Below are 25835 nucleotides of genomic sequence, written 5' to 3'. Positions count from 1 at the left end.
CAATGACTAATATTAAAATTTGGACTGTAATAAATTGTTGCACTTCTTCCACATCTTGTAAAAATATTAATTTACAAGACTTTGTTCAAGTATATCGTAAATCTGACTCAGAAAATAAGTAAAATACACAATTATTTGAAAAAATGAGGGTAAAATATAATTAAAAATATTTTACAACTAAACAATCAATAATTAATAACAATGTAACTGTTTATAAAAATTAAATGTATTACCTTAAGAATAGGGTGGTACAGTCGTTAGCATGGTTTTTGTATCTCTTTTTCATAAATACAACAGTAGCACCAATTAAATGATGCATGCAAATCTCTGAACTACAAAGATAATTATCCATCCATTTCTCTGGTTGCACAGAGGTTAGCATTGCTATCTTGCAGTGCTGGGGCCCTAGGTTCAATTTCTGGGGTACTGTATGTGTGGAGTTTGCACGTTCTCTCCTGGTTCACATGGGTTTCCTCAGGTGATCTGATTTCCTCTCACAGTTCCAACACACTGGTAGGTTAATTGGCTTCTGGATAAATTGGCCCTGGTGTGAATGTGTGTTTGTGTCTACAGTATGTGTGCGCCCTGTGATGGTGTTACTTCCAGGGTGTATCCTGCCTTGCATCTGTTGCTTGCTGGGATAAGCTCCAGCTTCCCTGTACTGCATAAGAGTTTAGAAAATGGATGGAACTAATGATACTGTGCAACTATACACAGTGATAGAAACTCACTATGAAATGGCAGCAGTTACTCACTAAGAATACATTTTAAAGTGCTGGCTTAAGGAAACAGCCTTTCCACATCTCTGGCACATCAGTATCCATAGCTACTGTAGTTTGCTATTTTAACAAATTGCCTCCAAATATAAACATCTTAAAATGCTGGCTCTGTGGATCAGCATCAGCTACTGTATGTTTGCCTATTCCTTCTGTTTATGTGCATCAACACACAGTTCAATGCCAGTAACTACTCAAAATCTAAAATGTGTTTATGTTTAATATGTTTCAATTAAAATATGTTTAATCTCATTTCAGGATCTATGTAAACATTCAACATTGTTCACATGTGCTTTTGTAACACACAGCTTTCAGTGATTCTTTGTATATTTAAGCTTTTGCAAGTGTTCCTGCATTCTTCTTCTGCACTATGCCTGGTCATGTTCGACTTTTTTCTGTTTGCTCATTTTAAAGTAACACCTGCTTTATTTCTTTTTGCTCATATGCATTTTTGTATTTTTACATCTAAACCATTTATTTACATCTTTAACAATTTAACGTCCTACATTTTCAATTGTCTTAATTATTTACACTGAATTTTAGCTTCAGCCTTAAAAAGTTTCCATTTTCTCTCTTTTATTACTTGTCCTACAGAGCTGTTTAACTGTGAAGTTTCCAGAATCTTTACATTAATCTATGCACATTTTAAACTCTTATTGATCACCGAACCATTGCACTTCACATGGCTTAATTCACCCTTTCCTGAACTTCTATGGCAGGCAGAGCTAGTGCCGTCTCTGGTGTGATCTTTATTATTTTTATACATCTGGCTATGTAAACAATATAGCCAAAAGGATCGCTCTGACCATGATTTGAATTGCTTTCCTCAGAATAGGAACCACTTGTCTTACTTGCTGTACCAAACTACCTGTTAGGCACAATGCGCTACATTAGTCTATGAGCATTTCAATGTTTCAATTAGCATTGTAAGGACAATTAAAGTTTTTTTTTTAAAATGATATTTTATAACCACAAATGATATTTTTTACTGCAAAAATGTCTTTGGTTACACGATTCCGTATTAATGCAACTGTAGTGTTTGTGCGATGGTGGTTAAACACTCTGCTGGTACAGATGGGAACTGGATGGAGATATATATATATATTTTTGCAGTTTATTACTGAAGAACCACCTTTACTACTCCGTGTTCTCTCCCGCTCTCTTCCTGATCTCCCCCTGTCCTAGTCACATTCTCCCCCGCCTGTAACCAATCAGAAAACACAAAGTCACATTACCGTAAAACTATCCAACAACTGAACCAGGGAACTCCACACAACTCAAAAATATTTCAGACTGCTCAACTGAACAAAACAACAACAGGACCAGAGCTTACATTAATATTCCCTATCATGTGGTACTAAATCAGCATTACACTTTTTTTTACAACAATAACGGCACATATTCTTATTATATACTCTTCAAAAAGGACAAAACATTATTGCTTTTTATGAAGTACATAAACAATATAGTTAGAACAAGTGCTTCAAAACTTTTGAAAACTAGCCATGGCAAGTTACTGAGTTAAATACTTTGATGCACACAATGTTTATGAAGACGGTGGAATACTGTGCACTTTGTATTTTTTATATTTAGTTGCCACTACTCTATGTACATTAGGTGTACATTACGTACGACACCCTATGACTTTAAAGCCACTACAGTACAGTATGTGTGTAATATATTTTTCACAATCTGAATTTAAAGTTAAAATATTCTGATTACTCATTGCTGAAATTTGCATTAAGGCACAATATAGATTACCTCAATGCAGAAAGCCTGAAAGAAGCACATCGGTTTACAACAAGGCAAAGTAGAATACAAAACTATTTTTCATATAGAACTGAGTAATGTTGTTCTTGTAAAATAGCCCTACTCTCTAATTAATTTTATATTTAAAATAATGTAACACATAGCTTAATATTAATAAAAGTCCAATCAGTATAGAACTTAAGTTCTATAATTGGAAAAAGATTGTCCCTCCGCATTGACTGGGATTCAAAACCAGGCGACAGCCCAAATGCCACCAGATGCCATGTTATGCTTTCACTGCTCCACCTGGCGGTTTTACAAAGTAGTGCAGTCTGACAACACAATATTTTTTTTAAATGTGCAGTAACCCGCAGCACGTAATGTACTGCATTATCCACCGTGCATTCTGAGTGGCAGGATCTGTATTTTGCGCAGTGAGGAACCTTTTAAAATCTGATGAATGAAGGGCTTCATAGATTGCAGAACTGATCAGTTTAAAGTCCAGTTAGGGTAAGGGGTTGCATTCCCACACTACTTAGACATTTTTAAATATCATGGTTGTATTACGGGGTCAAAGCGAAATTTAGGAATAGTTATACTTCTCTCCAAACTTGTTTTTTTTGGGGGTTGGGGTTGAGTTGTTGAATTGGCTGCTTACAGATTGTACATTTGATCACTTTAATCCCCAGCTAGGGTTAGGGTTAGCATTCCCACAGTACTTAAGACATTCTTTTAACCTCATTGCTGTATTCTGGGTCCAAAGTGAAATTTAGGAAGAGTGATACTTGTTTCCCAACATCATTTTTTTCAGATAGATTTTGCTGCCTACATTTTTTCACAGATAAGGAATTGGAATATATAAGGAATATACAATTTCTTGTATTAGGAATTTGTCTTTTCACATACCCCAACTTGCTCTCCATGAGACACACAGACAGGGTCAGAGCGCAGCGTCAGCCATTTATAAAGCGCCCCTGGAGCAGTTGGGGTTAAGGGCCTTGCTCAGGGGCCCGACGAAGTACGATTCCTCTACTGGCCGCAGGACACGAACCGGCAACCTTCCAGCCACAGGCACAGATCCTTAGCCACAGAGCCACCACACCACCTGTTTTTGACATTTTATTTAACCATTTTCTATTTTCATAAACCCTCCCCATTGGATGGAAATTATATCTTAATTTCCTCACTACACATGCTATCAAAATGATAACTGAATGACTTCTGGCTCGTAGACCAGATTCCAGCTAAGTAATTCAAACCTTGTTATAGTGAGGTTGCGCTCCTGGTTATTTTAGGAAATTCCAATTTCCTTAATTGTGGAATACTCAGATTAAAAGCTTTCTTTCCCAAGTTGGAGATGCATCTTCATAGAATATGGAGATGGATTTTGATACACTTTAGGGCATTCATGTTGTAGGATGGAATGTTTTAGTCTTGTGTTATAATCTTGTTTTAGAATGCAGGCTGTTTTTTTTCTATGTTGTGAAAAGTGTAACCAATGCAGGTTGTTTAACATTTTGTATAGCTTACTTGTTACTGTTTCTTTTTAATATTTGTTTTTCATGTAATCATGTTTTGACTCCTGTTTTATTAATCACCAGAACTGTGCCAGAGTACATGAACAACTTGTTACCGATGGCTCAGGTAAAACATTTTTGACATTTTATTTAACCATGTTCTATTTTCATGAACCCTCCCCTTTGGATGTAATACTATCTTAATTTCCCACCCACATGGACATTTAAGTGGTTCACATTTATTTGTATATAACACTGACGTTATATTGCTATACAAAATATAACATTAAATATTCTTCTGGTAGACATGTTTCTATACTTTTCACTTAAATTATGAATGGTTATGCTCCAGCATTAAAAGTTTAGATCTTACACCATGCAATACATCACCAATCCAATTAATGGTTCAAGGTTTAAATGCACGACACAAAAAAAAAAACTAACCTGAAGCACCAAATGACTTGGTTTTGATGAGACAACTGTCTAAAAGAATTATTAATGGTATATATTTCTATGTATTGCTTTTTATGAGTTACTGTATAGGTAATATTACATGTATATTCTGGTGTCTGAACTGTATGTTGGGGATGTATCCCAAGGTAATTACATTACATTCTTTATGGATATTTCCTAAGTTATTTCGCTATAAGTTGCATTACTTAGGAATGAAACCGGGATCCTCTGTACTGTAGTAAGGTACTACAAGTGAACACTCCATCTAACTTACAGTCCCCATCCGACTATTCCATTCTTATGCATGGGCAAAGTTTACACTCTTACAGTCTTGAGCCCTCCATATTTACTGTTCTTATGGTAGATAAAACTCTCCTTTATATGTTGTTTTGCTTATGGCATGACTTTCTGGTCCCTAACTCTGACTGATAACAGTAACCTCCTGCACACATTTTGATACCTTTAAATTAGAGCTGGCTTTTGTAGGAACAATCTGAACAATGTAGTAGTATACTATTCTACACTAGCACCCTGAAAAAAAGAAAGCAAAGAAGAAATAGGACCGAGCACCATACCGATAAGGTCCTGGAGGCATGAAAATAGTAGATTGTGCACTACACCGATTAAAACTAGTCACAACATGTGACTATCTGTTCTCCTTTAATGCGTTAATTTTGTTTTTCTGGAAGAAAGAAAGAATTGCTCAGAGCAACTTTTAACATCCGGACCTTTGGAAAACAAACCCTGGCTATCTCTGTCCAGCAGTCCACTGTCATTAGTCACTGAAAAGCTTCACTTCATCCTGATGCTTCATTTGATAGACTTTTTCTAGCGATAGCAGTAGCTCTTTCAAGTCCTGGCAGTCTATAAAGAGATCATTTATTCTCATGATGTATAAATCACTTCCAAAAAAGTTGTTTCTTTTGGTATTGAGTATATAATAAGTTTTTAAGTGCTACTCTTATATCTAATATTTTTCCTTGCAGAGGGTGAAACACAAGCTTCACTCAAATGGAAAAAAAACTTACAAGTACAAAACTTTTTTTTATTTTCTATGTTCAAATCTGCAAAACATCTAGAAAAATATACAACAAAAGCTTAACTTTGCACAACATTGAATTCTGAAAAAAAAAATAAAAGTATATTCACATTTCTTATTTCAACAATAAAACCACTCTATTTAGATGTCACCGCAGTATCCAGAGTCATTAGAGAGCAGCGAGTTTGGACTTCGACTAGTTGAGGAGTTCCAAATGTCCAGGTTCATATGGGCCCCAAAGGGATCAAAACTGGAATACTGCTTTGGTCTGCAGGTCCCGGTTTGCTCTTTTCCAAAATGTGACTGTGGACACTGAGGCACTGCTCTCTCCAGCTGGAAGTGGCTTTGGTAAGGTTCACTCTGCGGAGTCCATATGGAGCCAAAGAGACTAGACATAGGGGACAGACTCCTGGTGCCTGAGAAGTATGGCTATAAAGGAAGCCAAATGGGAAAGGTGTTAGATTTTTTGTACAAATTAAAGTTAATTACTGGTTCAAAAGTTCAAACAATAAAAATGTAATCATTGTATTTTATCTAAAGAAAAATGAAATACAATATATAAAATGGATATTGTAAAGGCAAATGCACCTAAGGCTATACATGAGGTTTTCAGCTTTCCGGTTCATCTTCACAGCATGAAAGCTGGCTCAAACTCTAAATGTTTAAAATGGGCTAAGATGAACCAAAGCTAAAAGACTCTCCATTCCTTGCTCCCTCTCACGAAATGCCAGGCAGCATTTGATGTGTATAGATTCCTGATAAAAGGAGATGAGATTTATTTAAATGGAAACTGCAATCAATAAAAGTATATTTGGATCTTCTTTAAGAAACATTTTAAAATAGATCAAAAGATTAATACTTGACACAAACCAAAAGAATATTCACTGGCAAAAGGTAAAAAAATTTGGAAACAACAATCACCCACCTTGCCAGGTCTTAAATCTCATAAAAGTCCCCGTATTGTGTGTATTAAGATGAAAAATAACATTAGCCTTCACTATTTTTAACCAACAGGAAAAAAACTGCTATGCTCATAATCAGTGAGGTATGCCACATCTGTATTGTTAACCACAGAAAAGAGGAACTAACCCTAGCAAATTAAGTCCATAATTATTTCAGTCCAATAAATTAGGACTTCAACTCAATGTTGTTACTAACTTAGTAACCAGAAAGCTAATTTTATAGGAACACTGGGCACAAACTGTGATAATTAATAGGTATACTACAAAGGACAATGAAGAAATTTGACAAATTTGTCATTTTTAAAGCACATCAACTACAAAACTTCTACATTTGCAAAATACTCCAAACACTCCTACTTAAAGCAAAACTGCTCTTTAAAGTTGTCTTTACTGTTGCTGTAAGTGGTCACAATCATTAAAAAAAATATCGCAGATAGTCAATACTCCTTTCTGTCTGTTTTCCCCTCTTATCATACATGGGAAATAAACAAATCTGATAAGTTTTATTTTCAACATTAATAGTTCATTTAGGTCCAACTCAGCTTTTGCAAGATGATACTCTCATTCCTTTCATTAAACAAGTTCCACCCTAAGGGATGAGGGGCTACAAGCACCCAATCATGTAGCTGAATCTGGCAGTCTGGCTTCTTTCAAAAAACAGCTGGAGGAGATCCTCAGATCAATTAGCTGCAACAAACCAAGATAGGCAGACGGGTCTCTGCTTACCTATAATCTTTCTTAGGTTTACCTGGGGCGGTGATATTTCTACCTAAAGCCTCAAAGTTGTTTCAAATGCATTTTATGTTCAGCTGTCTTGTCATATCTCAGTTGGATGGACTCTGGCAAAATGTTAGTCAGCAGATGTCTCTGGTTCAGCCTCACCTTGCTGCCAACACAGCCAGTGGTGTCCCAGGCAGAGGTGGCATCCTGGATATTATCTTCAGCCCAGCTGTGTTGAGGGGAGTAGGGCATGGTGGGTCTCTCTTGGCACGGGAAGGCATTCTGCAAATTTGCATTTCCTGGAAGAAATAGGCAAGGTTTTTAATTTTCATCTTTAAAATTATTACAGCAAACGCCAGCTATTATTTATGAATACATGAACGCATGAACACTCACTTTACTATAAAAACAGTACATAACTAATTTATTTGGCTTACATTTTTTTTCAGGTTTAACCAGTATATCATTCGAGATGAGGAGAAAGCATTTTCAAAGAAAAACATACCCCTTTAATTACCTTTTATTTACCCCTTTTATTGCCAGCATTTATGAAAATGAAGCACATTTTTAAACATAAAAATGTATCAATATCTTGATAGATAATAGATAAACAGTTCCCCACTGATCAATCTTTGAAAAAACAAATCCACATAGCATTTCTTCAATATAATCCTACCTTCTAGCACAGAACAGTAGTTATTCTGTTCACAGTAAGGGTATGGGAAGGTACACTGGGTATTAGCGTTACTCCACAGAAAGCTAAAACAAAACATTAACAAAAAAATTCAGCACATCCACAAAGCATAATTCAAGAACTGTGTAAACTTTCCAAACTACTAAAAGTCATTGATGAGGCACTTCCCAAAGAATTATGGGAATAAATAAGAAACACGCTACCCAGTTATGATTTAGCTGAAACTTTGGCTTCTTTCAAGAAATGGATCGATAAAATACTCAGATCAATTAGCTATTAACTACCAAACAGCACAGAGAAGCCAAATGGCTTACTCTCATTTCTTATTTAACATTTCTTATTTTGGTGAATGCCACAGTAGTCTAATAATGCAAAGACACAGAGATCGTAGACATACAGTATCTATGGAAACTGGTTGCTCAATATTGTTCAGGTGGCAAGGTCTGCAGCTGTAAAGAAGTGACTTCAAATGTAGAAGCTGAAAAAACTAAGTCTCTGAGGCCTTGTACCTTTGTAGACTATTAAAAGGATCTTTGTCTGCTTAACTATACAAGCTTTCACATTTCCACTGAAGTGATACTAACAATCTAAAGAAGAAGCAGTGTTCTTATTACATGTCCAATCAGAACAGCACATCTCAGGCACTGTAGGCACTAGATCTACCAAAAAAGACAAATGTACCCATTGTAAAAACCAGGAGAAGATCCATGAGGTATGCATGACAGGCTTTCTGTGGCATTATATCTAAACTCGTTGGTTAAAGGAATCGAGGGTGCTGACCACATTTCTTCGGCTGAATAAGGACTTGACATCCCTAGGGAAAATAAAAGTAAAAATTAAAACAAAAAAAGCCTTTTTGTAAAAAAAAGATCCACTTAATGATAGATTCTGGATGTTTACCCATATTCCTTTCTACTCCAGCTGCAACATCAGCAAAGGTAGGGTTAAAGTTGGGAGCTAGAAGAGAGTCAGGGGTTTGGCACAGCTCCTTCGGATACAGATTATGCACGCTTAAATAAAACAACAAAGACAATGGTTAAGGCAATATTATTAACTGCAGATGATGGCATCATTTAAAAAATTACACAGGCCTCATCATACTCACTCTTCATACCTCTCTGTCCGGAAATTGGAATTGAGCGTCTGGCAACAATCTCTTTCTGCCATATAAACACTGGGCTGAAGGTCCACTATTAAAAAGGAAAATACAGAAATCAATCTTCCGTTCCATCTCATCTGCGTACACAGATTAACTTAAAATCATTAACTTTAGGTTATTCATCTGAGTTTATTTCTAAATTTTCTCAAATTGTTTCCATTACAAATCCTTGTGCAAAATCTTCCAGTCTTTTAGGGTTTAACCATTACAAACTCTAAAGTAATCCTCTCTGAACTCAAAGGGGTTGTAGTTCTGCTTTGCAATTCTGACAGTTTTCTGACAATCTATATCTCCCACTAAAATAAATTATTTGTATTCCCTTCGCTTTATGAAGGTGAAGACAAATTGCTTTGTCTGCTCTGACTTTTTAGCATTTGAAAATGGAAGATCATATCTCTGTTAGTATACATACAGTAATCAACACCCTGCAGCAATTGAGAACAAAAAATATGGCCTGGCCAATTAGCTGGTTTGTGTCCAGTATTAAGTCCAAAACCCCACATGAAGCAGAAGCAAGGCTAGGAACAAGCAACTCAGAAAAGCCCAACAGCCACGGAATTTCAACACCTGCCTGACTGTTTACCCATTACTTATTCCTTGGAAGGGTTGTGGCCCGTCCCTGGGCAGGAAGCCTGGCCCTCTCAGGACGTGCACACACACGCAGGCACAATTTAGAGAGGCTCATCTAGCCAGCGTGTCCTTGAAGGTGTGAGACAGCTCGACTACCTGGCAAAAACCCACACGAACGCAGGGAGGACTTGCAAACTCCAGAAAGGAGTCACAGTCCAAAATTAACCCCAAGAGCTGTGATGCAGCAGTGCTATCAGTCTCACCACTGTGCATCTCCAGAATTCAGCCAGTGAATGTAAAATTGCACAAATGGCACAGAGTTTCATTCTTTAGGACCATACAAAGATTACTTTGCAACTTAAAGGTAAAACAAGCATTCACAGATCAATCCAAGACTGAGAAAGATGGAAGTACATTAAAGCATGAAACAACAGATTCAGAAAGACTTATTTGCAACTATGTATACAGCTATGCAACAGTCTAAATGAAGTACTATATTCAAGGGTACAACGGTAGTGTTTCACCTGGGATTTGAACCCATAACCTTTGAGTAACAAGTAGAGAACCCTGAACACTGCTGCCACAAGGTGGCAGATCCAGGTAGATTTTGCAACACAAAGGACACAAGCAAAACAGATCAGTGCCACAAAAGTGTAGTATGCAGTGTGTCCTAGGCAATAGATACAGCCACCCCAAGACAATGAGCGAGAGTGAGGTGGAACAGAGAGTAACAAGAACTTAAGTTTTTTTTCCCCCACAGATGGAACCTACACATCCTACCAGCCATCTAAGTGGAAAGCATACATTAGGAGAGAGGCTGGAGCTCCAGGCTGATGCCTTGGGCACGAACACTGAGCAAGACAAGTGCTGAACTAAAACATACAGTATATCACTGACTACAGAAGGAACCTTTAAAGAGTTTAAATCTAAAAAAAGATGATCCTGCAAGAATATTAAATCTGTTAAGTGTCTGTTTCTGAGGTGATATACCAATATTGTATCCCAATATCTGATGTTCAAAGATAGGGTATTCCATGCTAAAAATGTAGCAAGAATTTCAAAATATTTGTGTTGTTTATGTGCTGTGCAGCTTGTTATTAATTGCAGTTAATGATCATTTTTACTGCTGTGTTTACTGAACCCCAAAATGCTTCAAATGGCTTTTTGTGTTTGGCCATTTAAGTCAACTTACAATAAAGTCTACTGAACATGGAGAGGTCCCATTCATGCAGCAGGTCTACTAAACACTATAAAAAATTAAACATTTACACAAATCACTTGATTTTCTTATTAAGATGAGTATTCTTTTTGCTGTATTTGATTCTTGATTGCACATTTTATTAAAGAGGCTAGAGAAGCTTTGCCATCGTACAGGGCTTATAATTTAGCTGCACTTTCTCAAGGCAGTTCAGCGCACAACACTGAGCACCTGTTTGCCACTGCCCTAGAAGTTACTGTCCAGTTTACAGGCAATAAAGATGAATGACGAACTGGCTCAACTAAATGGGAAGTCTTGGAGTTTTCTTAAGCAGGGGCAAAGAGACTGTTCAGGTGAGTGGTGGAAACTAATTACAAAGAGCCGTACTTTTCTTGGTTGAGGCAGGGCAGTGCACTTTGGCGCCATTGTGGTCCTTTTCTCCCTCCAGACTGCTGGCGCTGCTCCAGCTCCCCCAGCTGCCCCGGCTGGCTCTCACACTGCCAGAAGAGCTGCCCGAATCCGAGCCAGATTCCCACAGCAGCCTGCGCTCCTGGCACTTCCGCCTCGGGTTCGCCCAGCACACGCCTGGATGGGAGAACCACACGGCTCTTAGCGTCTACCTCTGGCCTCCACTGGGTCAGGGTATACCAGCCAGTCCATTCTGGGACAACTGGTTTGGCCCATCTTCCCCACAAATGTACGCGCTGAACTGCACTTCTGGACACAGATCACCTCATATTCATAATCATATTCATTCTGCTTTTTCCCTCACAGTACTTTTAACTTACATCAAAATTACTCTATAGCATAATGGGATAAATGTTTGAATGCTTAACCATTTACACATAAGAAAATAGCATACGCAATTGTTTTACTTTTCTATATAAAAAATGTATTGTTCCTGCTATCCCCAAAGAAATGCAGAATTGCTACTCAAATGCCTTTACAAAGAACAACATTATTTTACCTTTAACATCTAATTACCTCTAATCTAATTTAAACAGAAGGAAAATAAGCTGCTAGAATGTTATACACAAACCCTTCTAGGATACAATCATGGAGCCGATACAGTAAGAGAATACATACAGTACAACAGAAATGTGCAGAAAACTGTACTCACATGGCAAAGATGACCCCTAGTGTTAATATAAATTAGTTTTTTTCCTTAAAAGATTCCTTGGTGCATGCAGTAATATTTTTTTCATATTATCCTTTTTACAAACATTATTTGCCAAATACTATTTTAACATCAGAAATCTGTTGTTAGAACTCCTCAAACAAAGGAAAATGTATCACCCTTGTATGACCACCACATACAAATCATTTCCCAAAAGTATTCCCTCTATAAGTGACTTTTCCAACTATTAACAATATAACAATAATCTAAACAGGTTTAGCTCTAAGGACTCAGATTATGGGATACAACAGTACTAGATCTCATTATTTTTAACAATGATCCATAAGGCATATGTTCAATGTTTACAACTGCTAAGATTGCTTGTAGAAACGTTTACAAATATAGGTCTGATAGGAAAACAAGACATACCAAGCAGATTAGGACAAATTAAGGACATGAAGACATACAAAACATTAACAGGACAGTTTCACTGTGCTTTGCCAGGTGAGAAAAGGGCATACATCCATCAGATCACTACTCTCAAGTTGTTTTCTGAAACAAACCTCCAGGTACTTCAGAAAGCTCCACAGAGCAAATATTGTTAACAGACAGGGCATGGTTCACCTACCATTCTGCATCTGTTTGACAGGGCTCTCTTGTCCAGGTCCTGGTTTAGCACCGTCCTGCTTTCCATTACTGTAGCGGTTTCGTGATCGATTGGGGTTCCTATTTTCTCTCCATTCAATATCCCTATTCTTTTCTCCCAGCATAGGCACACTGTGCTCTGGAACTCTGTATGAACGAAAAGAAACAAGGTGAATGTGACTGCATCCATTTTCATCTCAAACCATAGCCATCAGGTACAATAACAGTAACTGTCTAAAAAAACAAGCACTATTCACCACATCCCTTATAGGAAAAACAAAGAGGTTGATAATGTCATGCAATGTGTGTTCTTCTGGTCTTCGAACCAAATGAGTTCTCACTTACTTAATTGGTTTCTTGATTATTTCAGCTACATTGAACAGGTGTTTGGAATGTAACTGGATAACAGGTCTCATGCAAAACTAGGAACATGTTTTATGAGAAACATTTTATCATCTCCATTTGTCTATGTATCATTAATTGGTGGCCAATTAACTAATTAGGTTACAAAAGTGGTGCATCACTTATCACAAAACAGGAGACTGGATTCACTTACCCAGTTACACCCTCTGTGGCCCTTTTTCTGTTCTTGCCTGGGTTCCTTCTTGCTTTGCCATTAACAGCAGTGTTGCCCAGTTCTGTTTTGTCAATGTGCTTTTTCTTTGAATTACTGTCTTCTTTTAGCTGAATGGACAGAAACAACAAAATATAACATGGTCTGTATGCAGGAGCTCTAAAATATCACAGGAAAAAAAAACTGACAAAACTGCATGAATTCAGAAATTCTTAATATTATATTAATTAAACTTTATATTCATTATTTCAACATTCTGTATCATGTACCATCAGAGACTAACTAACTTCAGCTCCCGATAAGGGATCTAGTTTTTAATTTTAAGAGGTTCAGTTGAAGATGATTCGGAAAGCATCAGTGTCATAACTAGGTTTTTAATCATACCGACCTCTGAAGATGGGGTGTCCTTTTTGTCACAACCCCTTTTCTCTGTAAACTGTGAGAAGGGGCCACGCTGCTGCGTTGTGGAGCTGCTATCATTACATGACTTCTCAGGCGGGCTGCATACACACAGGCCTGGACCACTGCCTGGAGTCAGAATAGTGTTCTCTGAGAGGCTTGAGTACATTTCCATGGGAAACATAACTGGTGCCACTTCTTTATCTTCTTTGAAATTCGGAGAAGGTTCTTTCAAGTGTGTGTTACTCTCAGGCAGGGCAGGGACCTCTGGTGTGTTATTACAAGCACTGGAGTCCTGGTCAGTGCAGTGCTCTGAGCTGTCTGGTTCTTTTGCTGCCTGAAAGTCATCTTCTGTGGTGTTAGTAGGTGCTGTAATGGAAGCTGCAGAGCTCACTTTGTATTTAGTATAATAAACAGAGACTTTATGTTTCTTCTGTGGCTGAGCAGAAGCTCCAGAGTTTTTCTTAGATGAATACTGACTTCGAATGGGACCATTGGCAACAGCAAGAGACCCTTTTCCTTTGCTCTTGTCTGATGTATTGCAAGAATCCACAAATGTCTTACAGCTACCTTTCACTTTGCTGAAAAACAAAACACAAAAATCAAAAAGTCGCACAAATCTTTGATGACAAAGGCAATCTAATATTATGGCTACTTTAAGTGCCCTTAAAGATGGAAAAAATGGCAACTGATCTAAAGACATTCAAAAGATAGTTGTAGTAAAAAAACGACTTTGCAATTCTAAATGGACTTTTGCACTTCATGATGGTTAAAGAACATCTATGCAAATAGAACTAGTGTAGCAAGGCCGCACTTTCACAGTCTATAACAATTCTGCTTGCCGTACTTTTAATTTCAGTTTTTTGAGCTGACCTTTAAATTCTATAAACAATGAGCTGTTAACTCACTGTATACACTTACCATAAAAAATACTTTTAAAAATAAAAGTGTTTTGTAATTTTTGACCAAGCATTCAAAATTCCACGCTGAAAAAAAAGCCAACTCACCTCATTGAATTGGGGCTGATTGTATCAACAGGGCTGCTGTCTCGAGCTATTATAGAGTTGTGGTTCTGCCTTGATCCCGGCGATGTAAATTCAGAAAGAATATACTGGGCTTGATAGAAGGCCATCAAACACACACCACCCAGAGAAAAACTGGGGGAAAACAACAATTGTATCTTTTCAAGAACTTTGCAATATTGCAAGACAAATCACAAAAATGTACATCACTCGCTAAAATCGGCTCACAACTAAATATACAAATACTTTAATGACCAATTAGTTGTTAAGGTGTCCAAACCACTGACATTTATGTCATAGTCACTGTAATACATAAACATTTCCTGATTATTTTTGCAGAGGACTGCAATCTTGTGCAAAATTCAGTTCTACTACAGGACATAGCACAAAGTATACTCCCCTCTCACAAACTCTACAAAAAAAGATTAAGAATACACATTAGTCAAGAACGTCCTTGGAAGAACTGCATTGTGCACAATAGCCAGTGTCCATGCTGTTTCCCTGCAGGAAATTTGTGAGCAAAGCACCTAGGAAGACCTACATCCTGACAACATACTGACCATGTGAAGATGATGGTGACCACCCAGAAGGTCTCCTCCCAGCTAGGCCCAGGCACTACCTGGGCACACAGGGGCAGCATGTGATGAGGCAAGGTGACATTGAGAGTGAAGGGGAAAGTTGAGCCTCGAGCTGTCACTATAGTCAGGTCCCTGATCACCCAGGAGGAGGTAAAATCAGGAGTAAAACTGGAGGATAGAAAAGGGAGACAAGGTGGTAAAACAAAAGTCTTAACCTCCAACCTGTATTTAACTTAAAGGAATAACTGGGTCCAAAGGGGAGAACAGAGGCAATTATATAAAGTCAATATGTTGGCAATTTTACAAACACCTTTTAAATTCACATTTATTGTTTTTAATGAAGTCTGCTATTTACCAATGTGTGTGTAAATGCTACTAATTAACTAGGTTTTCTCTCACTGGTTAAATCTGATAAAGTTCCCCCAACGATGCCTAAATAACCCCTGCTTTATATGACACATATAAAAACCTTATACATACGCAATGTTGATTTCAGAAGAAGAGTTATAATCAAGTTGAAATGATCGACACTCCAGCACCTCGAATCCAAACCCCTGGCACTTGTATCCATTGATGTTCATGGACATTACGGTCAAAGGCAGCTCTCCAGCGTTTTCCACTTTAAAGCTCTTGCGAATTGCAAACAGAGGCTTGTTGGTTTTGAGCCCTAGATGAAGAAGGAAAAAATGTATGGTTGGTTTTACAGCACTGAGTCATACCATTAATCAGCTATATATTCGATTGACTTCTAAGACTAATATTGTCTACATATAATGGCACCTCTGCTGTACGAGCACAGACCAGAAGTGAGATCTAACTGCCAGAGGGGGATCCTTCTAGTTAAAGGCCAGGTATGTTGAGCGTCATATCACTCGAAGAGCCGTTTTGTGCTGTATTCTCACCATCTCTGCACTCCATCAGCGTGGACTGCGGCACGTTGAAGCGCAGGGAAGCTCCAGCTCCCGGGAGCTTTCCTCCCACCCGCAGCAGCTCTTTGGCGCCATGGCCCTTCACCATCACCATGTCGAAGACTGTCAGGTTGTTCCTGAAATCCCAAAATAACACACTTACTGAGATGCACAGAAAGCCGCTAACCTAACCGGACAATTGTCCAAATTAAAAAAAAAAGCATTTTTCTATGTGGCAAACCAAAAGGTAAGACTAGAATGTTAATATTAAAAAATGAAAAAACACCACCTTTACTATTAAATGTATAGTAATATACATCAGTATAGATCAGAAATACTATAGATTCAGTTTAAGAATTAACTTAAATAGGATGATGTGTATTACGGAGGGAAACACTGGAAGACCTTAATTCTTCCCACAAAGATCTCAATTAAGGTTGCATGAGTACTGTTCAGAGCTTGTATTGTTTAAAATTTGAGCTCAATTTCTAAACCTTCAAACCTTGATCTGATTTTACAATGTATACAAAAGCATTAGATATGTTTACAGCCACCTAAAACCATTACCGTGAATAAGAGTCTAAAAAAAGCTAATCACAATTACAGATAACTAGAGAGTGCATCAATGCAATACATTATTTCTACAGAAGCTCAGGAAGTAATGTGGTTACCTGATCAGTATGACTGAAGTCACAGATTTGTGCTCTACAGGTGTAAATACTACACCAATCTCTTTCACCTCCCATGGCTGAAGATGTAGCAGCAATTTTCGAGCTCCTTTCTTGACTTTGGTCTTTCTAGTGTCCTGTTTCAATATTTACAACACAAAAAAATAAAACTTTTGAAACCATGAACAATGTCATATTAGTCGGAAAACAAAAGAGAAGCCAACAGCACTGAACAAGGTCCATCACCATAGTCTGAACTGACAACAGGGCTAAGGTGCCAGGAATCTCACCTTAATATAGAGTAATAATCAGTTTTTAGAGTGTATGAAGAATTTTGAATATCACAGGCAATTTTCACACAATGAATATAGTTTTAGGAGGTGACATACTTTGTGGGCTTTTATAATAATGCAAATGCAAAAATGATGAACATGTTTAGCAAAATTTTTTATATCATCACACATTTCTCTTTCATTGCTTCACAGCCATGGAAGTGTTGCATATTGCAAGGACACTGTTCAGTGTTGTCATCTAGTGGTGCAATACATTACTACTACTGTATTAGTAGAATTAACACTTGCATAAGCTATACTAATGATGTATTTTTTCAAAGTATTTGGAGGGCTCCTTTAACACCTAACACCACTTTAAAACTGTACAAGACAAGTCATTTTTTTCGTTTTACAAATGAATTCACAAAAGGATTAAAATTATAATATCACAAAAACAAATATTGACATTCCAACAGCAGACTGGCTGATCAACCTCGGTGAGAGGCTGAATAAAAGAAAACAGACCTGATGGTCTTCAGTCACTAGCGTAAACTCTCCTGTGGTCACATTGACAGACAGTGGGTTTATCTTGAACCTTAAAAACAGAAAAACAAAACACAAACCACTTGTTAGATAAAAATGTAAAGGATAATAGCCTAAGACAAAAACATTTACCTTTATTTAGGCAAACAGATGTTAATTTCATAAAAAGCCTGGCCATTAAGCTTGAAGACAGAATGAAGTTTCCATTTTACCTCAGCCAAGAGTACACATTTTTGTGCTTAACACATACAGCTTCATAAATCTTACTTAGCCACTTTATGGTGAATGGAAAAAAAACTGCTGGTGATGTGTAACTAAATTGGAAGTCTTAAACTAAGCCAAGAACTATTAAAATAATTCAATTTGACAAGCTCATGAAGAAAAAAAGTACTCAAGTACCACTTCGTCAACAAATCGAGAGCTTCCAAAGGAGCAGGATATGAGGACAAGGCAAGCAGCTGAATGGTCACAGGAGAGGCTGATGGGTTCTTCAGTGCAAAATACTTCACCTAGGAAATGGGAAAATGCAGATCAATGCTGCTCGGTTTGTATTGCAACTAAAAGAATGATCTATGTTAATTCTATTCGGGCAGCCATCGTAAGACATTGCAACATGTACTGGCTAAAAGAAATAATACACAAATGTCTATTTGGGCAGCCATCATTTCAGAAACGGTTTGGCTAGTCCAGTGAAAATGAACAACAAGTTAAAAATAATCAAAGCCTTTCCTTACACTGAGAAAAATGCCTTTGAAATCAGGGCTCACATGAGAAAAGCTGGGATTGCACAAATGTTTTATTCAAGTGCATCCTGACTGCCAAAAAAGTTTATTGCATTAACTCTGGAGCATCACAAAAAAGAATGCACTTTTTGTTGTTCTTGTAGCAAGGTGCAGAGTGTAATTAAAGCTACTATTAATCTAAGACAAAATCATTAATGGTACATTTTTCCTTAGAAAAACAAGATATACAATAGCTGCTTAAATAGTGTTAATATCATAATCACTATGGCACAGTGACTAAAACATTACCTTGAGAAAAGGAGAACCTTTGCTTACCTTACTCTCATTAACTGGAGTCGCACCAAAGTCAAATGGGTAGCTTGTTTCCATAGGCAGTCGAGGCCATCTATAAAGAAATACGGTTCTGTAAACTCCACCAGTCTGAGCAACCATTACTTTAAAATTTGATTCCATTGAGTTTTGGATATTTTAATTCATAAAAACTTTTAGAGAGAGGAAGGTTCCCTATCCCAGACCAGAAATACAGGAAATACACACCAGCTTGTTTTTGTTACAACCAAGCCCTGGTACATATTCAAACCCTTAACTGAATTAATGACTGATTTGTACGGTTTGACATTTTTCAGCTTGGGAGTTTCAATTATTGCATCACATAGGAAAAACAAAATCCTGAACTTTTGAGAAGAACACAACATTTGCAAATATTTGAATCCAGAAACTTGGTAGTTCAAGTGAGGCTTCAATTCATCTTTACTGGAATAAAAACCAGGAAGCGTGTGGTGGTTCGGGACCAACACCGAGAAACCCTGTTCTAGACAAAATATAAAAGCAATAAGATATAATCGGAGTTCAAGCACTGTTTTCTCTATATCTCCTAAATAAGACATTCAAATGTAAATGCTTATGGGGTCATGCCAAATGCATTCTGGATATTGAGTTCTCATACTTCTATAAGCTCAATTTAAGTGAGATCGTTGGTGGGGAAAAAATGAAAACTCTGGAATGTATTGGGTATGACACTGTGTCATGTATTGTTAACGTATAATACAAATCAGAAGTTAGCAACGGTCAGTTTTAAAATATTTTTCACATTTTTAAGGTCACACAAAGATAAAATAGAAAACATACAATCCTGATCCTTTGTTATATAGAAGCAAAGTCCTGCCATCCCAAGATCACTCAATGTATTGCTTTCTTTCTTAACTGAAGAGTCAGCTGTCAGTTGCTATCGTTGGTCAGAACTAAGAATTGAAAACCAAGAGATTTCCCCATGGAAACTAAATATCAACACAAGCTTTGTCACTCTGTTGCACTATTTTTTTCATCTGGCAGAGATGAAATGAGCAATCAACACTGTGCTCAAGCCTAATGGCAATCATGGAAAATGTCTGGCTCTCACCATCTGACATGCACATCATCGAGTCATCAGTTCTTTATTCAAGACACTAACAAGAGCGTACCTGCAGGTTAGGTGGTCCTTCTGGCTCTGCCACTGTGTGCAGATCTCTTTGGCTAAACTGTTATCCACCCTCCAAGTGGAAGAGTCCAGGAGCAGACTGCCTGGCCACTGAAGCCGGCCTGCCACACACAAAACAGTTGTAATAAACCCACAAGTCCCCTCAGATGCACAAGTCGCTGCCCTCAAACTATCTTAATCAAAGAATTCAATTTAAATTATTACAATAATATACCACAACCATGGTTAGCAGACTAATATGATACATACTGTATATCTGTAGAGGACTGTAAGTTTCACATTCCCTTCTATATGTTGTTGTTCTTTTTCATTAGGATCTACCTGTACGTGCTTGGGGTAGTTTAACACAAAAGCAATTCAAATTTTCATTTTTCTTTATGAATCTACAGCTAAAATAAATTCCTCATCATTCATCATGTAAAATCTAATTTAATTCTGTGATCACTATACAAAAGACAACTTTTCTTAATAATAAATTATCTGCCAAATACACACACAATGGTAAACAATAAAACAAATCACTTCAGCATCAAAGGGAAGAAGGGATATTAGATGTCATTCTTAAATCCTTGACGATTTAATGAAACAAAAGATCTAGCCCCATTCAATTCTTAAACCAATGGACCAGTTTTTAACCTGCTTTAGACAATCCCAGTTGACAAGGGTTACCACACTCTCCATTGGCTTCAAAAAGAAGGTCCCCCTGCTGGAAAGAAAGATAGCATATGAGCAAGGAATTACTAACTGGTGACCCAAAACTGACCCAAATACTGTTATCTGAAGAACCAATGTTGACGCTTTCTGAGCCATGTTTGGATGACTTAGCTTTAGTTTCTTCCTAAACAGTGAATAACAAAAATAGTGCATCATGTTAAAGGATGACCACAACTACAGTAAATGTTTAAATAAATTTTGTTACCTTAACAGTTGCCTGTTGGCTCTAACACTAAGTTAATGGTGCTGCACCAGACAAGTAAAATAAAAACTGAACAAATGACTATGATTTTTTAAACATTATCTAAAAAACAATATATAGCATCAAAACCCTACATCAAATGTGCAAGAAACAATTACTTTCAAGTGGTAGGGTAGCTTGAAATACATAGCAGACATTGGAGATCAGAAACAAGTACTGTGCAAAAGAGAAAGGAAAATTGATCTTACGTTTTCAGAGCTATAACACTAAAGATTGGGGAGTAGTAAGAGTACAGTACAGATGATTTCATTTTGGTTCCTGCCATTTGCCCAAATTAAAACAAAATAACAAGATACAGTACCTTTGAAACACTAGAGCGAATCTGCAATGGAATCTGTAGAGAGAACCCAAGGCTGGTAACTACAACCAGACCAGTTATCACATTCATAGGGATTTTCGTATTAACAAACTTCATAGAGAACACTTTCCAGCACCCAGGAGGCACCGACACTGGGCCACTGAAGTTCACAATCTGAAAGGCACAGAACAGGTTATTAAATCAAAACCAACTATATTACATTACCAATTATCAAAATCAATTATAGTGTAAATCAGGACAATCAAGATCAGTAGGTTCATAAACATTTATTTAGATCTGGCAATTTCTAATACTTTATATAATAAATATATTTTTAGATCAAACTGAAAAATATAGATAGAATTTTCTTAATGAAAAAGATGAAAGATAGTTTGTACGCCTATCATGTTTTAAGTTATCAGCCCTGTTGGAAGTGTTGTTTGCATATATGTAGCAACAATATGTAGCTGTCAGAGAGAGGAAGTGGACAGCAGTGCTTTAAAGACTGAAGGCTTCTGTCTATCTGGTAGCTGCAAGCACCAAGGAAATGCATTTACCTTTAACAAGCTTTCCATCTCTTGGTGCATAGTGACATCCACAACAGAAAAGCGGAAGTCAAAACCATTGGTTAACCATACATCCACATAGTCTCCGCCATTCTGTTTTTGTTTCATGTGAAATAAAGTGGGAAGATCATAGCCAGACCTCCTGAAAAAAAAGGAAAGAACTTCTGTGTTCTTTTCAGCCATAATAACATATCCCTAGCTCATACAACTCCATGGATACATTTTATAACACCACTATGAAATATACAATAATTTATCCATAATTTTACATTTTTCAATGTCATTTTGTTTATTGCATTTAAAGAAGCAAAAGAAAAGTGACTCACCCATTTGTTATGTCAAACGCAGGATATGATTTTAATGTGTAGCTGCCTAAGATTTGCAAGCTGATTTGACCAGTGCATTTTCTCTCATGAGTAGGTAAAGTTCCTGAAAAAAAGCACAGACAATTCACATTTGAAAGATGCCTTTATCCAAGGTAACTTACACTAATAAGTAACAAAAGTAACTTATTAGTAACAAAAAGAGTATAAAAGGATACAACTATATTAATAATATATAAAAAGTATTTACAGAATTTATACAGCACACTGGACATATAACATCTATCCATTTTCTAAACAGATCATCCACTTCAGTGTCGCAGTGAGCCAGAGCCTATCCCAGCAAGTAACAGGAGAAAGGTGGATGGGACACCAGTCCATAACAGGGCACACACATATAAACACGGACACACTTACTCCAGGCCCAATTTCCCCAGGGGCCAGTTAACCTACCAGTATGTTTTTGGACTGTGGAAGGAAACCGGAGCACAAAGTGGAAACCCACACGAAAACGGTGAGAACATACAAACTCCACACAGATAGCACCGCAGGAATTGAACCCAGGGCCCCAGTGCTGCGAGGCAGCAATGCTAACCACTGTACCACTGTGTCATCCACTGCATAAATAAAAGAGTTATTGATATTATTCAGTATTACAACTGAATTACAACTAAAACTATAATAAATACTGTGTGCAATCTTTCTTCTAGATTCTTCAAAATAATGTATTCCTAGAAATAAAAAAGGACTACATTGAGCACCCAAACACTAGCACCCAATTGTATACTCAACAAAAGTAACAATTTTAAACCAATACACAACATACATACCACTGCAAATTAGCGAAGCAACATGTGTAAAATTTGTTGCAGACGCTCCCAGCTGAACTTGCTGAAATTTTAGCGTATTTTCCATTCTTGAAAGAAGCTGCATTTCCTGCAACAAAAACAAAAAAAATCAAACTACTTCTAACACCACTGAAAAAAATAGTGATAACATATGGAATGCATAAAATTCACAAATACCTTGCTTACCTTTACATATAAATGCTTGACTCCAGAATTCAAAATATAAATGTTAATTAAGGGCTCCCCTATAAAATTAAAGAAAAGGTAAACATTTTAGTTTTTGCAAGGACTGATAACTGATAAACTGATCCCCTATTTAGTGGAAATTAGTTATTTTAATCATTCACGTGAAGACATAAATGTCAATACATATTTGTAAACCTGTGACTAACTGCACAGTGTAACACCAATAAAGCAGTAGAAAAGAGAGGGTGTATAATCACTGTGCATGCAGGATGCCTAAGCTGGTATTAACCTTAGAGAGTGCATTCTGCAGCCTGTAGAGGGCACTCAATGACCAACTGGGAAAAATGCACCAACATCAACTTTGCACTTACACAAATAAACAAAACCTATAAACAGTTCAAAGACATGAAAACCAAAACCATTGCCTATGTTAAAAAGGTACCAGAGAAAAGGGATGAATCTCAAGAGATTTCAGTGCTTTCCAGCTCCTACTCAAAAAAGACAGGCATGCCTATCTTTGGAATCTGCCCCAGGGGACAAGAAGCGGTCCTTCCCCACCTCTGCTCAGGACTCCATCTGTACCAGTATATGTAGCCCAGTACATTTAAGTTCATTTTAAAACATAAAGCAATTTCACTATTAAGACATTTTCGATACTATGAGGTTCATCTTCAATGGCCACTCATGTTGTGTGAAACAGGGCCAGTACTAGGTGGTGTTGTTGGGGTTTGGTCAATATGTTATTGCCTTCTCCAGGGGAAATTCCTCTCAAAGGTTTCTTCTCTAAGAAGGCTTTTCAGTCTTCAGAGATGGGGAGTTTCAAAATCTAAGGGGTGGCGTTAAGACCCTGGATAAAATGTTTCCAAACTTCAGGAACCAACCAAACCCAGTAGCGACAGGCCTGGTTTTCCAGTCGAAAGAGCCCTCCATGACAGAGGCCCTATTTCTAAAGAATGCAGCACCCAAGATTCCAGAGTTTAGTCTGTTTGTAACGCGTCTGTGTAAGGGAGCTACACCCATTGGACTATTACTTCCCTATTCTGTCTCTGCAGGTTTTTGTGCAAGAATACCATTCCAGCTTTGCAGTGGTGTGAAAATGCCCTAACCATATAAAATAACCACTCAGTGCTGGAACTGAATAATTGATTATGCAATTCAAACCACACTAGTAAAACGAATATTGAGAATCCAGTACACTGCTGGTTAAAACCACAGCTTGGAAACAATTAGCAGAAAAGTCTGAGGAGGCAGGTGAGAATGTCTTCGAGGCCTTTGTATTATTGTTCTTGCAATTCACTATGACACTAATTTCTAAGTATACAGGATCTTCTTTAAACCTAATGTTTCTTTTTAATGTCACCATCGCAGCACCTAGTAAGGACTTTGTACACTTTTATGGAACTGATCTAAAACTATGATAGTGTGTGACTCAATGTGTTAAAATTAATTTCAAAGTAGTCCTTGACATTTAAAAAATATGAAAAAACACCTCACTTCATCTACTCTTAACATTACACCTATTTAAAACTCTTGAACTTGAAGGTAATTATGTTTTACTTACACAAACCATTTTCTTCTGAAAATATAAATACAACCATTATGTTCTCCAGTATATACTGCTTCATTTTTTCTAGATCTGCACGTTTGTCTCCTCTCTCAGACAGGCTGATATGCATTACGAGCTTCTCGTCTGTCATAAAATAGAACCCCTGGGAAATAACAGGAAAATACTCCATTTACACAAAGAAAAACAGCTTTCATAGCAAAGAGGAATACAGCACAGTTTACAGACCAGTACAGTAACCTGTTTACCATTTCACACAGGAACAGTGTCATGCTGTTTGCCTGCTGGGTGACTAATACTCTTTAATGACAAATCTGTAAACTGCATGTAATGCACAATACAAACACACCTGTTACATGTACACTGACATGTTATTTAAGTAATGCTTCACAGCATTTTTTAAAAATGTATAGAGTATATACAGTATTGTATAAACGAAGCTACAGACATAGGTAACTGTTTTTTATACGGACTGCTTCTGTTAACTTTCTTAAGCAGTCAAAAGGATGTTGTAAAACTGCTAGAGGATGGGCACAGTATTGGGTCCCAAAAATACCTACACACAAAATAAACTTAATAAAATCTCTTTTATTAGTTAAATTCATTAAAATTTAGTTTTAATTAATTTAATTAAAATTTTAAATAAGTAGAAAAAATGTCTACTCATAATGTTTTTGAAAGTCACAGCAGGGTACTAAGAATAGAAAGTGCACAACTATAATAGAAAGAGAAAAACTGCAAATCCCTATTAAGATTAAAACAGCACACCTATTATGACAAATTATGTGACATTTACACTGTATAACAGGAAATATAAATTGAGCATGTATTCAAATACTATATGGTCGTTTTCATTCTAAACATGTACAAGAAAACCTGAAGAAGGCTCCACAGCCGAAAAACTTTCTATTTTTCTATTTTCAGCATGTAATAAACCTTTACTTATTCCATGTACAAGAAAAGCCTCATATTGTTTTTAATTAGATTATTGGCAGGAATCTGCTATGTCCCTTACTTCATTATCACTCTGTCTACTACTACAGTAGTCCAAGTTTGGTTTAATTTAATCAAGACATACAGTATTTGCAGTAAAGACTGCAGTTCAACTGTTAGTTTTTTTTTACCTGAGGATATTTGTAGCTCTTGTTGGGCAAACTACATTCCAACCGTAATCCCAGGATGCTAATATTTGCTGCATCTTCCTGTAAAGCCAATCATGTACAAAATAACACATCACAAACACCGACAGATTACTACACATATGTAAAAATAGCAAGTATATTGTAGATTT

At 37.0% G+C, this 25835-nt stretch overlaps 1 protein-coding gene across 5 annotated transcripts in view; it reads right to left on the bottom strand.

Annotated features, from left to right (window-relative positions):
* Window positions 1-5519: 5519 nt before the first annotated feature.
* The window catches only part of tmem131l (transmembrane 131 like), a 54961-nt gene continuing 34645 nt past the window's right edge, over window positions 5520-25835 (bottom strand). Inside the window, exons 8-34 of one of the 5 annotated variants that reach the window (XM_088911160.1) lie at window positions 25669-25746; window positions 24542-24689; window positions 22981-23039; window positions 22777-22882; window positions 21950-22052; window positions 21615-21765; window positions 21061-21231; window positions 20420-20489; window positions 19767-19884; window positions 18622-18691; window positions 17963-18072; window positions 17546-17615; window positions 16752-16885; window positions 16075-16217; window positions 15653-15839; window positions 15155-15340; window positions 14580-14729; window positions 13562-14153; window positions 13156-13283; window positions 12583-12746; window positions 11225-11422; window positions 9016-9100; window positions 8811-8920; window positions 8592-8724; window positions 7893-7975; window positions 7379-7515; window positions 5520-5963 (exon numbers count right to left, since the gene is read on the bottom strand). In XM_088911160.1, the coding sequence (XP_088767286.1) occupies window positions 5676-5963; window positions 7379-7515; window positions 7893-7975; window positions 8592-8724; window positions 8811-8920; window positions 9016-9100; window positions 11225-11422; window positions 12583-12746; window positions 13156-13283; window positions 13562-14153; window positions 14580-14729; window positions 15155-15340; window positions 15653-15839; window positions 16075-16217; window positions 16752-16885; window positions 17546-17615; window positions 17963-18072; window positions 18622-18691; window positions 19767-19884; window positions 20420-20489; window positions 21061-21231; window positions 21615-21765; window positions 21950-22052; window positions 22777-22882; window positions 22981-23039; window positions 24542-24689; window positions 25669-25746 (3972 nt within the window). In that variant the 3' untranslated portion in view covers window positions 5520-5675. The remainder of the gene's footprint in view (window positions 5964-7378; window positions 7516-7892; window positions 7976-8591; window positions 8725-8810; window positions 8921-9015; window positions 9101-11224; window positions 11423-12582; window positions 12747-13155; window positions 13284-13561; window positions 14154-14579; window positions 14730-15154; window positions 15341-15652; window positions 15840-16074; window positions 16218-16751; window positions 16886-17545; window positions 17616-17962; window positions 18073-18621; window positions 18692-19766; window positions 19885-20419; window positions 20490-21060; window positions 21232-21614; window positions 21766-21949; window positions 22053-22776; window positions 22883-22980; window positions 23040-24541; window positions 24690-25668; window positions 25747-25835) is intronic. The other 4 variants (XM_088911173.1, XM_088911166.1, XM_088911188.1 and 1 more) reach the window with 4 other exon arrangements.

The sequence above is a fragment of the Atractosteus spatula genome, chromosome 1 (genome assembly GCF_055471065.1).
Source record: "Atractosteus spatula isolate fAtrSpa1 chromosome 1, fAtrSpa1.hap1, whole genome shotgun sequence".
NCBI lineage: Eukaryota > Metazoa > Chordata > Actinopteri > Semionotiformes > Lepisosteidae > Atractosteus > Atractosteus spatula.
The sequence above is the reverse complement of the archived record's forward strand: the minus strand, read 5'-3'. Positions and strand labels throughout refer to the sequence as shown.